The following is a 15,276-nucleotide window of genomic DNA, read 5'->3' as shown; positions in this document are numbered from 1 at the left end:
CTCTGCCTACAGAGAGTACAGTGAAATATCTCGCTGCACCCCAGCAAGGAGCACGCACTGATGGTACCACACTCTGAAACGTCACGCTAATTCCCTGCCCCGCCCACGATTTACCTGTATCCCTCTGGCTCCGCCTTTCTCCCCGCCCACTACATTGGGACAGTTTGCTTGTGTGAGGTAAATTCACAGAAGTGCTGCTGCGGTTGTTTGGAGTCATGTTCGGAGTACGGCTGAGGGGATGGAAGCGGATCGGACGTTCTTCTCCAGATCCCCGGGCTGGCACACAAACTGCCTCTGGTGAAGGGTGTAAAGATGGACATTGGAAAGCGACACAGAAGCAGCGGCGGGTACAAAGTATGCGGAGTTAATGCACTCCCCCCCCACATTGATGCACTTAGTCTGGTCTGGATCATACGCTCTGTTTATTTTAGCCGCCCCTAATGCGTCATCTCTGCACTTGCACGTACCCTGAAGCGGCTCATTTGAAAACACAAGCAACATTTGCACATGGCACCCACAACAACCAGTCATTGGCTTTTTTTTTTTTTTTTTTTTTAGCCACCTTCAGGTTGAATAATAAATGCAAACAGATTGTCATAGGTGACTGCCATGGTGCATATTTGCCCTGTTTATAAATGCCTGGGGCCCACCAGAAACATCCTTAGGCTAATTCTCCAAACTATTTTTATGTCTTTCCTCAGTCAACCTCCTTATTAAGTCCCTTCTTTAGAAACAATAATCTATCCTTCAGGTCTGGACTGAGAATGAAAATAGGCCCTGGCATTTCAGGTACACAGAGGCCCAAACAGCCCACCATATGGTGGCCCAAAACAGCCTCCACCAGCCCACTTAATACTGACTTTCTATGGCACCTTATAGCAGCCCCTCTGGAATTTACCAGAACCCACAGATTGCCAGTCCAAGTCTGCTATCCTTCCATGTATTTTTCCCCTTTGTTCCCATACATTATGACTGAAATAGTCCCTCCGCTTCTAAACAATTGGCCTGAAACTGGGGGGGGCACCAAATGTTTTCCTGGTATCCAGGTGGGCCATTCCACTGGTTGGAGGGGTTTTATGTAGCGATGGACGAATTTGTCTGTTTCAATTGGCCTCGAATTTCCTGCGAAATGTGCGAAAAATTTACAAAAAAATTATTTTGACGCTGGCGTCAATTCGCCGGCATCAGAGTTGCCGCTGCTACAATTAAAGTCAATAGGCATCCAATAATCGCCTCTGGCAAATAAAAATACCATCACTAGTTTTATGTCAGTTTTTCCTTTGTTTTTCCTAATGGGTTTATGGTGCATATGGCATATTTGCCCCATACTTGCTTGCAGGGCCACATCCAAACATTTTGTGCCCCTAGGCTGCATAGCCGCTTGCACCACCTCCCTACCCACATTACCCTCGGCTGCTTGCTTTTTAAATGTCGGTCAAAATATTCCACCCAATGCAGCTGCGGCAAATGACCGGCATGTCGACCTCAGACTAATTCCTCCCTAGACCCAGGCCTTTCTGACCTGCTTGCTTGCTGCACATTCCTACTATTCAAGTGACCAAGAATTATATGTATATATTAGAGTGAGTCTCTTTAGAATGGTACAGTCAGTGAGACGTGGTCCTTGTGACTAAAGCTGGCCAAAGATGGTAAGATTTTAATCCTTGTCCGACCAATGTTCGGATAGCGATTGTAAGTGTTTTGGCCAAAATTTAAAACTAATATTCAGATTTAATATGCAAATAGCAAAGTCATGATAATCAGGACCAGTGCTCTTTATTTTCTTATGGGAACAGAATATACATACGTATAGACCTATAAGGATGTAAAATCCAGACCCTCGTTGCATATATTTCGCTGAGCATTTCTTGCAGACGTGCTTCATGGCATTCACTTTGATGGATGGAAGTAGACAGGAAAATTGCATGTGATTGGTTGCACATACTGCCACATGCCTTTCTGCAGAACGTGCTAGGATTAGACTAAACTTGTCTATGCTTATTATTTATTTATACAGAGTTGATGGGCTTATGATGAACCCTGTTTAAAAAGTTTGTGATTGTGGTTTTGTGATCTCACTAGGACTAACTGGCATTTCTGCATTGCATTTTACATACTCTACGCGGCTTGAAGTATCCAACTACCGTACACCTCACACACTATATTGAACAGCCACACATTCTCTACCAACAATATAAACTGTCATATTGAAAATCTCATTGACTTTCAACATGACACTAAGGTGGGCAGCAAACTGGAAAATGAGGTTCAATGTTGATAAATGTAAGTTTATGGCTCTTTTCCGGTTTAGCAAAACTGTACCCTTGTGGACAGATGCTCATTGCTGTGTGGGAGTAGAAGAACTTGATTGGTGTGAGTTCAACACTGAATTTGGGATGCCAACTGCAATCAATGCCCACCTCACTAGTGTGTTTAAAGGGAAGCAAATCCCACTAGCAGTTTTCCAACACTTAGCAGAAAACATTTTGAGAAGCTGTAATGGCAGCAAACGGAGGACTTGCTTTCAGAATGAGATTTTGGACCAGCAGATGTCTGGATACGTCAGGCAATATAGTGTAGATATTCTAGAAAATCTTTGAAGCCACTTTGACTTTTACAATTATAATGCTTAATACAACACAAATATATTCATTGCTGCTTTACAGAGACTGTTTAATACCTCCTCTAGTGGAGCTTACCATACCATTTCCCTGTCAAATGCAAACATGCACATAAAACACTAAGGGCAGTTGCAGTAGAGTAACCAGTGGAGCATCAACTGGGTGTGCAATTGCACTCAGCCCCGCACCCTCTTGGGACCTGCCAGAGATGCAACAGCACACAATTGCGGGCAGAACTTTAAAGGTATTTACGCATGCATGTGTCTGGGGTGGGGCCTTGGTGCAAATCCTACACCTGGTCCTGCCTGTCTCTTTTTATGCCTATACTGTCAGTATCTTTTTGGACTATGGGGTGAAACCAATGCCATTTACATTAGGGATGCACCGAATCCGGGATTCAGCCAGAATTCTGCCATTTTCAGCACGATTCGGATTCAGGTGAATCCTTCTGCCCGGCTGAACCGAATCACAAAACAAGGAAGTAAAATAATGTTTTCCCCTTCCCACCCCTAATTTGGATATGCGGATTCGGTTCGGTATTCGGCCTTTTGCAAAGGATTCAGGGGGTTCGGCCAAATCCAAAATAGTGGATTCGGTGCATCCCTAATTTACATACAGGTGGAGCCTGCATGGTAGTAATGCTCTGTAAATAAACACTTTGCTAATTGTTTTCAAAGCTATTGTAACCCTTGTGTAATGTGAGAACATTAAATATTGTTTTTTAAAAAAAGGTAAAATTAAAGTACTAAGAAAATGTCAATAGTTCAATAACCTACTCCCTGGTGGTACAGGTATGGGATACCTTATACAGAAACCTATTAACCAGAAAGCACCGATTTAGGGCGAAGGCCATCTCCCATAGACTCAATTTCATCCAAATAATCCAAGTTTTTAAAAATGGTTTCCTTTTTCACTGTTATAATAAAACAGTATCTTGTACTTGATCCCAACTAAGATATAATTAATCCTTATTGGAAACAAAACCAACCTATTCGGTTTACTTAATGTTTACATTATTTTCTAGTAGACTTAAGGTATGAAGATCCAAAGTACAGAATGATCTGGGGAAAACCCCAGGTCCCGAGCATTCTGTATAACAGGTCCCATACCTGTATAAGGATAGAGATTTATATGTAGTTTATCAAAACAAAAGTTTGAATTGTGTGCTTTAAATTTATTTTTAGACCATCTTCACACAGACACCATTTTTTAACTTTCTGTTTTCTAGAAAGAAAACAATTTTCAAAATTTAAAACCTTGGGAAAGATTAAAGAGAACATAGAGGCGAGTAAACACGCACATGCTCTGAGTGGAAGTACAAGGTTAGTACAAGGCATTGTTTCTTTTATTTCATTGCTTTGATTCCTTTTTATTTGCAAGACATTTGTTTCCTTAATATCATGTAACAGACCTGTTTAACTGGTGCAAATTAGTACAAATGGAATGAAGTAGCACCTGATATAGCACAGCTTTTAAGTGGCATCTGTAAATGATTCTAAAATCTGTTTTGTTTGTAGTGAAATTGTGGAGAATGTGCATATGAAACATGAAAAGGGCAGAGAGAAAATACACAGTGAAAGCTCTCCTTTTAGTCAAGTGAGTATTTGTTGGTATTATATTATTGCATATAAATTATTCTGCGAGTGAGTGAATGAGTGAGCATCATGCATTTTATGATGTGTTTTATATGTACAAAAATCATGTTTTTTCCCCAGGTATATGAATTCCTTCCATAGCAAATATGAAAGTAGATATTTACTTTTAGTTCCAGTCAATTTAGCTCATTTGTGCAACCCGGTCGCCCAGTTCTTTTTACACTTTAGTGACATCGCCCTAGGAGACAACTTTTACGAAACCGATGAAAACTAGAGGTCTTTTCAAGACAACATGAACTTTCAACATAAACTTTTTAAAAACAATATAAAAGATCTATAAACATATAGTGTTCATTTATATCATGGCAAATATGAGAGAGAGAGAGAGAGACCGACCCCATATGGCTGCCCTTCAGATTACACAAAAAAACAGTAAAACCACCCAGTGCATATAGAAAGAAGTATAACTTTTTAGCAAGTGGCTAACCATAAAATCAGTTATATAAAGTACAAGGGGCACTCTCAAAAGTGCTAATTATATTATCATAAACTTGTGTATGTGATCTTTTATCTGTGATCCAGAAAAGGACAAATGGCATTAACCATAGAGTCCTATTTAACAAAAACTATTTTAAATGTTCGACTGTTTGATTTTTCTGTGTAAATAGACCCTACCTCATATGATATTAGGCGAGCACAAGTCTTTTTTAAATGCCAACACTACTATTGGGTTTTTCTAATGTTTAAATGTCCATAAGTAGCCTTAAGGCATCAGGTTCCAAGAATTCCAGATATGAGATTCCATAACGTTATCAGTGCTTAGCAAGAGATTCAGTCCATAAATCTTCACAGGCAAATTCAGCATATGTCACAGGTATATAACCATAATACTGAGTATTTTTACAGAACATTTTTTCTTTTTTTTTTTAAACTGAAATTTAGAAGCATAATTTGTGTTGCAGGAAATCCAGCAAGAGACTTATGATACCACTGCTAGTATGAAAAACAGTGAGACCGTTTCAGGTATGTAAGGAAAGATGGCGTGTGCCCGTGTGCATGTATGTGTTTTATGCATGATTTTCCAGCTACACAACAGATTATGATAACAGGATTTCACTATTAACTCATGTCGTTGCCGACAGACTAATGTCAGACAAATAACTTGTAGACAAAGTTAAAAATATTGCTCAGATTTGGTTTTTTTTATTATTATTATTTTGCAGGAATCAGTTTGCCAACTGGTATTTCACACTTGCTACAAGACTACCAACTGACTTCAGTAGAGTCTGAAACCTCGATTTTATCAACCTCTGTGAGCAGCTGCCTGTCTCCTGAAATACCACGTGGTGCTGATAGTTTTGGTAATTATTTTCATTAAAGGAAAAGACCAGAAAGCAGTTATCCAAATCCTTTTTGACCTGCAGTGCACAACCATATTTTCTGACCCAAGTGCAAACCAAAACCACCAGTGGCATCACAGAATGTGGGGCCAGGGAGGTGCAAAAAAGGGAAATATTGACTGACTAAAGTAGTTGGGTTACTTGCAAAGTCTATTTTAGATTGGTCTGTTCCATGATCAGCTTTGATAGTCACCCACTTTAAGATTTATTTGCAAGCCTGAAACTGTGGACCTATTGAGTAAAACTGCATGTCTGGTAGGTTTTGGGTTAACCTGCTACTCAGGAGTTCTTGAGTCCCTTGAAACATGTTAAATTGAGACTTTGTGATTTTACATCAGTGGAATGATTTCTTGGGTAAAACATATAGCTGGTTTATGTCTGTGAATGTTTTTTGAAGTATTTTATTGAAGTATTTAGTGACCATAGCAACCAAAAAGCAGACTGATTATGAATCTACATTTCCTTTATTAGTATGTTTACAGTAACACCCTCTCTTGTTCATCTTGTCGTTTTTACCTGAATGCTAATATCAGTGACCCTAGCAACCACTACTCAGATTTCTTTTATTATAGATGATATTTGATATATTTACACTTTTACATATATATAGTTGTGTTTTCATTTGGTTATTTTAAAGATGAGTCAGACTGGAAAAGCATTTTTCATCAGGAGAACTTATTCCATAAAAATTCTACTCTCTTGGAGACCAGCCAAGCTGTGAATATAGATTTGCTTGCAGAACCAGCCGATGTTTCTAATATTTTCGGTAAGTAACTATATTTAATCCTAATCAGTGGTAATGCAACACCTGTGCATGTATTCGGGTGGTGCTCAATCTGGAAACCTTGCTGCAAACCTTGGTTTCAGTAATCCATATATAGTAGAAAATCAGATGGCACACACTCTGGCAAATGTGCAAAAAACTTGTAGTTTATTGAGATACACACACACACACACACACACAACATTTCGGAGGTACAACCTCCTTTCTCAAGTGCTCTCTTAGGTGTAACCCAGTTCACAGGTATATAAAGGTGCTCTGGAGGAATGCTCCTCCTTTCCAATTAAGTGACATCACAAAGTGTGTATACAAGCAAAAATATATCAGTAAGTGATACTGTGTACAATATTGCTTAATTATAATACCTGTGTAGTGACAAGTAGTGTTTATCATTAGTGACAAAATAGTAGTAATAAAAGTGAATTGTCCATAGTATCACTTACTGATATATTTTTGCTTGTATACACACTTTGTGATGTCACTTAATTGGAAAGGAGGAGCATTCCTCCAGAGCACCTTTATATACCTGGGAACTGGGTTACACCTAAGAGAGCACTTGAGAAAGGAGGTTGTACCTCCGAAACATCGTGTGTGGATCTCAATAAACTACAAGTTTTTTGCACATTTGCTAGAGTGTGTGCCATCTGATTTTCTACTATATTTAATCCTGCCTATAGCTCCTTTATAGCTCCTTTTTTTTTTTAACTGTTTCTGTTTGTATCACAGAGCCTTTTGACAAAGTACATCTGCACGGGATTAAAAGGTATTTTTCATGTATTTTTGTTTTAATTGTGCTGTGGGTTGCCTTCTCTCTCTCACCCCCCCCCCCCGTGTGTCTTCCTGCCTTCTTAAATGCATTAAAAAAAAAAAGGTGCATTGCAAAGTATATTTATAGGGGTTTAATGCATTTTCTGTTTCTGAAGCAGGGACCAGTAGTCCTGAAAGCTTACATTTTATAATCTACAAAGATAGCTGATATCAACAACTCGATATTTTATGTATATAACACATCTTATATGTTATTAAATCTTTTTATTTATACATCTGTTAATGCATATTTCTCTGTTGTCTAAAGGGGGACACAGGGAATGTATGGGGTTAAGCTCCGTCCTCCAGGAGGCAGGACACTTGATGCTAATTTGAAAGGGTATTTGCCAGCCCACACCGGCTTACCCCTACACCTAGCTCCTCCTACCATCAGTTTTTTAAGTGTCTTGCTCCTAGGAGTTTGGAGCCGAATCAGGTCTCTAGTGAGAGAGATAAGAGTATTCTGAGAAATTAGAGTTATTTCAACCTTAACAATTATGGTATGGCGAGTCCTGTATTATCGCCAAATATGTCTTCTTTTTCAGTGACAAGAAATTAAAAAATTACAGCACTTTTGAAAAGCAACATGTATCAACTGTTGTATCAGGTAATATACTAATTAACAGAAACCATACAATATGTATGTATATGTATATGTCAATATATATGCTGGCAAAAGCATTTTCGCGATAAAGTGATCTAGATCAGGAATGGGGAACCTAAGGCCCTTCAGCTGCTTTTGAACTGCTTCTGCATGATTGAGGGCCTTTAGGTGCCCACATCTGATATAGATGTATGTAAAAAGCAAGCAAATAAATCATTCTCTTCATGCCCGTTATTGAGGCTGGTAGGATGCTATACCATTTTTCAGCAGCAGCTGTAAACTCCAAAACCTCAGTAGATAGGAATTAAGGTCCCCATACACAGGCAGATATAAGCTGCTGAAAGATTTCAGCAGTTTATTGGGCAGTGTATGTCAGCAGTTTAATGGGCAGTGTACAAGGCCCTCCAACAAGCTTTTATGATTGATATGATTGAAAGTCAGGCAGATGTTGAACAGGCAGGTTTAAAAATCCTATCGTATCGAGGACCTTAATGGTTCGTCCATGCCATCCTCGATCCTACCACCCATATTCTCCTTGTTGTGATCCCCAGGGCCCACGATCAGATCAGCCCGATATCGCTCACCTCAAGGTGGGCATATTGGGGGGAGATCCACTGGATCTCTGTGTGTATAGCCAGCTTAAGCGTATGTTCTCCCTATTATTTCAATTCAATAAAGTAAAAAACAACAAATAGTTGAAAGAAGATAGACTTTTGGAGCAGGAGATATGTTTTTCAACACCCCCTCTCAGCCAAAAAAGAAAAAAAAACACTTAAACTATACACCTGTATGCCTTTTTGAAAATTATGTGATGCTAAAATGTCATGGTGCCTAGACAGTTAATATAGTGTTTCCGCATAACGAAATCCTGGTGATGCTGATTTGTTTTAACTATTTCAGTTTCTGTGGCTAAAGTAGGTGAGATAAACAATATTAAAATAAAAAGGTAGATGATAACCAAAGGATATAGGCCAAGTCAGCAAAATAATATAAGAACGGAAGAGAAATAATGAATTGTATAAAATATGGAGATAAACTACAGAGCATATTGTGTGTATCATCAGAAGAAGATGGGGGCTGCTGGGGGAACCTGTGGAGGCACAGATTGAAATTGCTAAGGGTTGTACACTAGACAAACTATAATCAATGTTCAGAATAAAGAATACATTTGAAAATTCTTATGGTAAAAATAGGGTTTCTTCTCAAAGGATACATAACTGCAATGGTTTAAATAATATATTATTATAATAATAATAATAATACATATTATTCTGTACATTAGACTGCACCACTTTGGTTTCCTGGTACCTTCAGTGCAAGATGTGCATTTATTTTCAGATGTGTCATAACTTATTAAATTAAAACTATACCCCCAAGCAATGTAGGTCTTTATAAAAATATATTGCATAAAACAGCTCATATGTAAAACCCTGCTTCATGTAAATAGACCATTTTCATATTTATATATTTTTTTTTATTACTTTGTGCCACTGGGTAATTCCAAATAGCCATTTTAAGAACTAAGGGCTGCCCCCTGGGATTGTGCCATTCCTGCTACACACAAAAAAACCAAGGGCACACATACATGTTACGTCACATGAGCCAATTACTGGATTAAGTTTTGTCTTTTTCTCCCACACGTCTTCCTGTTTTACAGTTAGAGCTGCATTATTTCTGGTCAGGTAATCTCTAAAGCAGCAGACAGACAATCACAATATGGTAAGCGATGTGAAAGGGCAATATTTACTTAATATATATGTTCCATTTGGTAAGATTCTTTAATAGGCCACTTATCACATAAATTGCATATTATCTGTTGCTTAAGTATTCATTTTGGAGGTAAAGTTTTCCTTTAACATTTTCTTTTAATTCAGGGAAAAAGGTATTTAAAATTACAAGAGAGAAAGAAAAAACACCAAAAAGTGATGGTGGTTCAGAACCCAAATGTCACACAAGACCTGAAAAAAAGGTAAACATAGTATTAATATTGTGTAGTATTGAACATGCCCAATCTATCTTAAAATGTATGTTAATTATCATATATACTCGAGCATAATCCGAGTTTTTCAGCACCCAAAATGTGCTAAAAAAGTCTCTGCTTATACTCGAGTCAGTATAAAAAACAGGCCCAAAGTGTGGTCCGCGGGCCAGTTGCGGGCCGCAGTATCTAATTTCCATACCATAGCAATAATGCAGGCCTAGTACGATACTCCCCCGCGGTGCTGACAGGGATGCGCTGCTCTCCTGTCTGAAGGGCTGAAGCTGACTGACGTGCCAATAGTAAGTGATGCGCCACTCTTGCGTCTGAAGTGACTGACGTGCCAGTAGTAAGTGATGCGCTGCTCTCGCGTCTGAAGGGCTGAAGGTGACTGACGTGCCATTAAGAAAGTACGGTATGCGAGAGCGCAGCGCGTCACGTGCCATGAGTACAGTCTTCACTGTGAATAGTTCTCTATTACAAAAGCGTGTCGGCGTCACTCTGCTGTACTGTATTTTAAAATCCTTTTAGATGGTACGTTAATTTATTAACTTTATCATGATCCGATACTTTGAAAACTATGGGGGTGGTGAAATGCTTTAGCCTGCTGCTCGGTTTACCTCGGTACCTTCCTTTTACTTCTTCCCATACTAATTTCTCAAGAGGCTGTTGGATAACCGTAGATCTTACAAGCTTTGGGCTTATTGTTAAATCTGAGATCACAGTCCCGGTTACTCTGCTTCTTTATCTTTGTGGTGTCCCAGGGACAGAAATCAATAGATAGCAACCAGCGGGACAACTCCACCATCTACAATTTTCTTATTCCTCCTATTCTCATTAATCAAACAGTTGGGTGTGTTTACCGTTTTCAATTGATGGTCACTATTAAATATTTTTAGAATCTACTTTAGCCTATTATTAGCTTATATTTATTAGCACTGCACTTTATATCACCAGTATATTATCACTCAATTTTAATTGATTGTTTAAATTGTCCTCAGAGTCATACCATAATCGAATTATTAATACGGTAATCAATTTATTAAACCAATGAATTATATCTCACCAAAGGAGAGTACGATTTATCTAGGTGTTTTTAAATTTTAAATCGGTGGGATGGTGCAACGCGCCTTCAAGAAATGTGGCATTAGTAATGCTATGGGTGGCAGTGAAGACAGCGCTTTTGTATGAGAATGACAGCACTGATGGTGATAACTGCGAACTCAGTGATGACGACAATGTCTATGCTGACATCCTCACACCAGCTGAAGTTGAAGCCCTGTTTGGACACACATATGATGAGGAGGAATCCAATTTTGAAGGATTCTAACTTTTTGTGGTTTAGCTTAGTTGCTGATTGAGCTAAGGTATCATTGCTGATATCATATTGACCCTTTCTCCACTTACAAAGTTACAGTAGTTTACTGTTTTTACGGTATTTGAAATAAATACGGTATTCAAAAACATTTAACCCGCTCATGCCTCAATTTTTGATTATTGAAACTTACCAGTAACTGCTGTATTTCTCACCCTAGGCTTATACTCGAGGCAATAAGGTTTCCCAGTTTTCGTAGGTAAAATTAGGTACCTCGGCTTATACTCGAGTATATACTAGTGTTTCTCATTCAGCTGATAGGAGTTTGATTGTATTTGTCATTTGAAGGAACACTGAAATAAGTAAAATGCTTTGTATATCAGAAGCATTTGCCTGTACGCCAGCTTGTTAAAACCTCTTCATTCACTGCCTTACATAAGTATTTACCTTTCCCTCACGTCCCTTGGCAGCACTTACTTAGAGAGAGAGCTCCTCCTTTGGGTAGGAAAACACCGCCCAGCATAATAAAAAACTCCTCCCCTGTTCCCTACAAAAGGCCCCCACGCCCATACCCCTTCAGTGTTTTTTTCCTACCGGATGAGGAACATCGTTCAGCAGAAGAAGAAAATAAATAAATCTGGCAAGGAAAACTACGGGCGTCTGTCAGATGACTGTGCCTCCGTTTGGATGTCAGATTATGATTCGGGCGCCTGTCAGATGACTATGCCCCCGAAGAAAATAGCAGGAATATCGGGCGCTTTTCAAATGAATATGCCTCCGATGAGAAAGGAATAACGGAATAAAAGTAAGGGCGCCGCTCAGATGACCGGCCTCCTACTGTGCGCGCAATAGCCGTGAGCTTGGGGGACGTAGCGGCGGAAGTGACGTTGACGCACACGTCACTTCCGGGTTTTCGGCAGCGTCTATAAACAACACGCCGTGTAATGGCGGATTGCCGCTCCTGGGTGTACACTTGCTGTCCAGGTCCCCAAACGCTGCGCACTCGCCACACAAGTAAGCCTTTTCCTTCTTTTTATCTGCGGGAAATAGATATGGCCTTAGGGAAATAGTAACCATTACCATTCCGCTTGTTGCTTGTGTCTTTCAGTATGGCTGACACTGCACCTGAAAGAGGGGAGGCTAAAATCAAATCAAAGGATAAAACCAAAAACAAAGATCCCCAAATTGAATCACCTAAGGATAAGAAAGATATCACTAAGAAAATGTCTTCGATTAATTGCTTGGGCTGTGATAATAAATTTGTATCCACTGAGGGGAGTAAACTATGTCTAACCTGTAAGGGAAAGATAAATAGTCCAGCAACTCCAGCTACTAGTTCAGATGAATTAGTATCATTGATGAAGGGTGCTATGCTCCAAGCGTTTGAATCATTTAATCAAGCTAAACAGGATAGAGATGTATCTATTGAAGACAGCCCCCTTTATGAGAATATTTCTTCAGATGATTCAAATGGGCCATGTTCATCAAAACATAAATTGGATTCAGAATCAGAATGTTCTGACTTGGAAGATTTTTTTCCCATGGAGGATATAGAATCTCTGATTTTAGCTGTCAGAGATACAATGGGGTTAGAAGATATTTCGGAACCACCGAAAAAAACAAGCAAACTTTTTGCAAATATTAATAAACGGAAAGCCTGTTTTCCACTGGATGAAGCGATTAAAGGGAAAATTAAAAATTAATGGTCTAACTTAGATAGAAAATTTGTATTGCAGAAAAAATTTAATATGTTATTTCCTTTTGATGCGGCTGACTCTAAAGATTGGGATAACGCTCCAAAATTAGATCCTCCAGTGGCACAGACAATTAAGAGAACAACGCTTCCCCTGGAGGACAGTGCAGGTCTCAGAGACCCTATGGACAGAAAAGCTGATGGTGCATTAAGGAAGGCTTTTCTAGCAGCAGCAGCAGGGTTCAGACCGGCAATTGCTGCAGCTTCAGTAGCTAGATCACTAAAAGTATGGATCACGCAATTGGAAAAGGCTTTGAAGAAAGGAGTGTCAAGAGACAAGCTTTTGTCCGATCTTCCCATGTTATCTTCGGCAGCCGATTTTCTTACTGAAGCTGCTTTAGCTTCAATAGATATTTTATCAAAATCCACAGCATTCGCAACATCAGCCAGAAGGGCTATATGGTTAAAACCATGGATAGCAGATATAGCATCGAAGAATCGCTTACTTAAAGGGATACTGTCATGGGAAAAAATTTTTTTTTCAAAATGAATCAGTTAATAGTGCTGCTCCAGCAGAATTCTGCACTGAAATCCATTTCTCAAAAGAGCAAACAGATTTTTTTATATTCAATTTTGAAATCTGACATGGGGCTAGACATTTTGTCAATTTCCCAGCTGCCCCATGTCATGTGACTTGTGCTCTGATAAACTTCAATCACTCTTTACTGCTGTACTGCAAGTTGGAGTGATTATCACCCCCTCTCTTTTCCCCCCAGCAGCCAAACAAAAGAACAATGGGAAGGTAACCAGATAACAGCTCCCTAACACAAGATAACAGCTGCCTGGTAGATCTAAGAACAACACTCAATCATAAAAACCCATGTCCCACTGAGACTCCTTCAGTTACATTGAGAAGGAGAAACAGCAGCCTGCCAAAAAGCATTACTCTCCTGAAGTGCAGGCACAAGTCACATGACATGGGGCAGCTGGGAAATTGACAAAATGTCTAGCCCCGTGTCAGATTTCAAAATTGAATATAAAAAAATCTGTTTGCTCTTTTGAGAAATGGATTTCAGTGCAGAACTCTGCTGGAGCAGCACTATTAACTGATTCATTTTGAAAAAATTTTTTTTTCCCATGACAGTATCCCTTTAACCTTCCATTTGAAGGAGGAAAATTGTTTGGTTCAGAACTGGAATTACTAGTGGAGAAGAAATCAGATGATAAAGTGAGGTGCCTGCCTCAGGACAGAAGAACTTCCAAACGGCCTTTTCGTCGGTTTCGTACCTCATATAGATATCGGCAAGACTGGAAAAATCAAAAGACATCAAAAGATAAATCCTTTAATCAGTTTAGAGGGCGATCCAATAGAGACGACTGCCTCATAAAAGCAAAATCTCGAGCCATTCTGCAGGAACACTTAAAATTAACTGTTCAAACTCTGCAAACTCTAGGATGGATTATAAATTGGGGAAAATCCAATCTTCAACCCACAACAAATATAAAGTTTCTGGGCATGATTTTGGATACCGGAATGGGGAAGGTGTTGTTACCATCAGAAAAGGCTATCAAAATCAGAAACAAGGTGAGATTATTACAAGAAAGAAGACTGTCCTCTATAAAGCAAGTTGCAGAAGTCCTAGGACTCTTTTCAGCAGCCATAGTGGCTATTCCCTGGGCCCAGGCTCATATGAAAGATTTACAAAGATTCCTAAATTCAAGATGGGACCACCAGAAGAATTCCCTAAACAAGAAAATCCAACTACCAGAAGAACTAAAGAGATCACTCACTTGGTGGCTACAGATGGAGAATCTGGAGCAAGGGACCCAATTGTTTTCTACACCCGCAAAATTAATTACAACAGATGCAAGCAAAAGAGGCTGGGGTGCTCATCTTCAAGTATTGTCAAAACAAGGAAGATGGGAAGATGGTATGGCAGATCTTTCAGCAAATTCTTTAGAGCTGGAGGCAGTGTGGAGAGCCTTAAAGGCATTCGGTCCATATATAAGAAACGAGAATGTTCTGATCCACACGGACAATGTGACAACCGCTTATTACATAAATCATCAGGGAGGTCTAAAAAGTCAAGACCTTATCCAAAGAACCAAAAGAATATTCAGGTGGGCAGAACAAAATCTAAACAGCCTCGTTGCTCGTCACATCTCAGGCCATTCAAATCTCAAAGCAGACTTTTTAAGTCGCAGGGATTTACACCCAAGAGAATGGAGTTTAAATCAAGAAATATTCTTCCAAATTTGCAAAAAGTGGGGTTTTCCGGAAATAGACCTCATGGCATCAAGGCAAAACAAAAAAGTGCCAAAATTCTTCTCACTGACAAGTGGTCAGGGAGAGGTAGCGGTGGACGCGTTGGCTCAACCATGGAATTTCAGTCGTGTCTACATATTCCCACCATTCCCTTTGGTAGGCAAAGTAGTCCAGAAAATACGACTGACCTCAGCAGAGGTAATTCTAATAGCTCCA

The 15,276-nt window shown here is 39.4% G+C and overlaps 1 protein-coding gene across 1 annotated transcript in view; it reads left to right on the top strand.

Moving 5' to 3' along the window:
* Nucleotides 1-15,276, top strand: part of LOC108710920 (meiosis-specific kinetochore protein) — a 28,396-nt gene continuing 13,120 nt past the window's right edge. The window contains exons 1-9 of the mRNA XM_018252127.2: nt 1-354; nt 3,850-3,943; nt 4,139-4,217; nt 5,179-5,239; nt 5,440-5,577; nt 6,254-6,382; nt 7,124-7,160; nt 7,750-7,811; nt 9,683-9,777. Of these exons, the coding sequence (XP_018107616.1) occupies nt 216-354; nt 3,850-3,943; nt 4,139-4,217; nt 5,179-5,239; nt 5,440-5,577; nt 6,254-6,382; nt 7,124-7,160; nt 7,750-7,811; nt 9,683-9,777 (834 nt within the window). The 5' untranslated portion in view covers nt 1-215. The remainder of the gene's footprint in view (nt 355-3,849; nt 3,944-4,138; nt 4,218-5,178; nt 5,240-5,439; nt 5,578-6,253; nt 6,383-7,123; nt 7,161-7,749; nt 7,812-9,682; nt 9,778-15,276) is intronic.

The sequence above is a fragment of the Xenopus laevis genome, chromosome 3L (assembly GCF_017654675.1).
Source record: "Xenopus laevis strain J_2021 chromosome 3L, Xenopus_laevis_v10.1, whole genome shotgun sequence".
Classification (NCBI taxonomy): domain Eukaryota; kingdom Metazoa; phylum Chordata; class Amphibia; order Anura; family Pipidae; genus Xenopus; species Xenopus laevis.
Note: the sequence above shows the minus strand (reverse complement) of the source record. Positions and strands in the feature narration are given on the sequence as shown.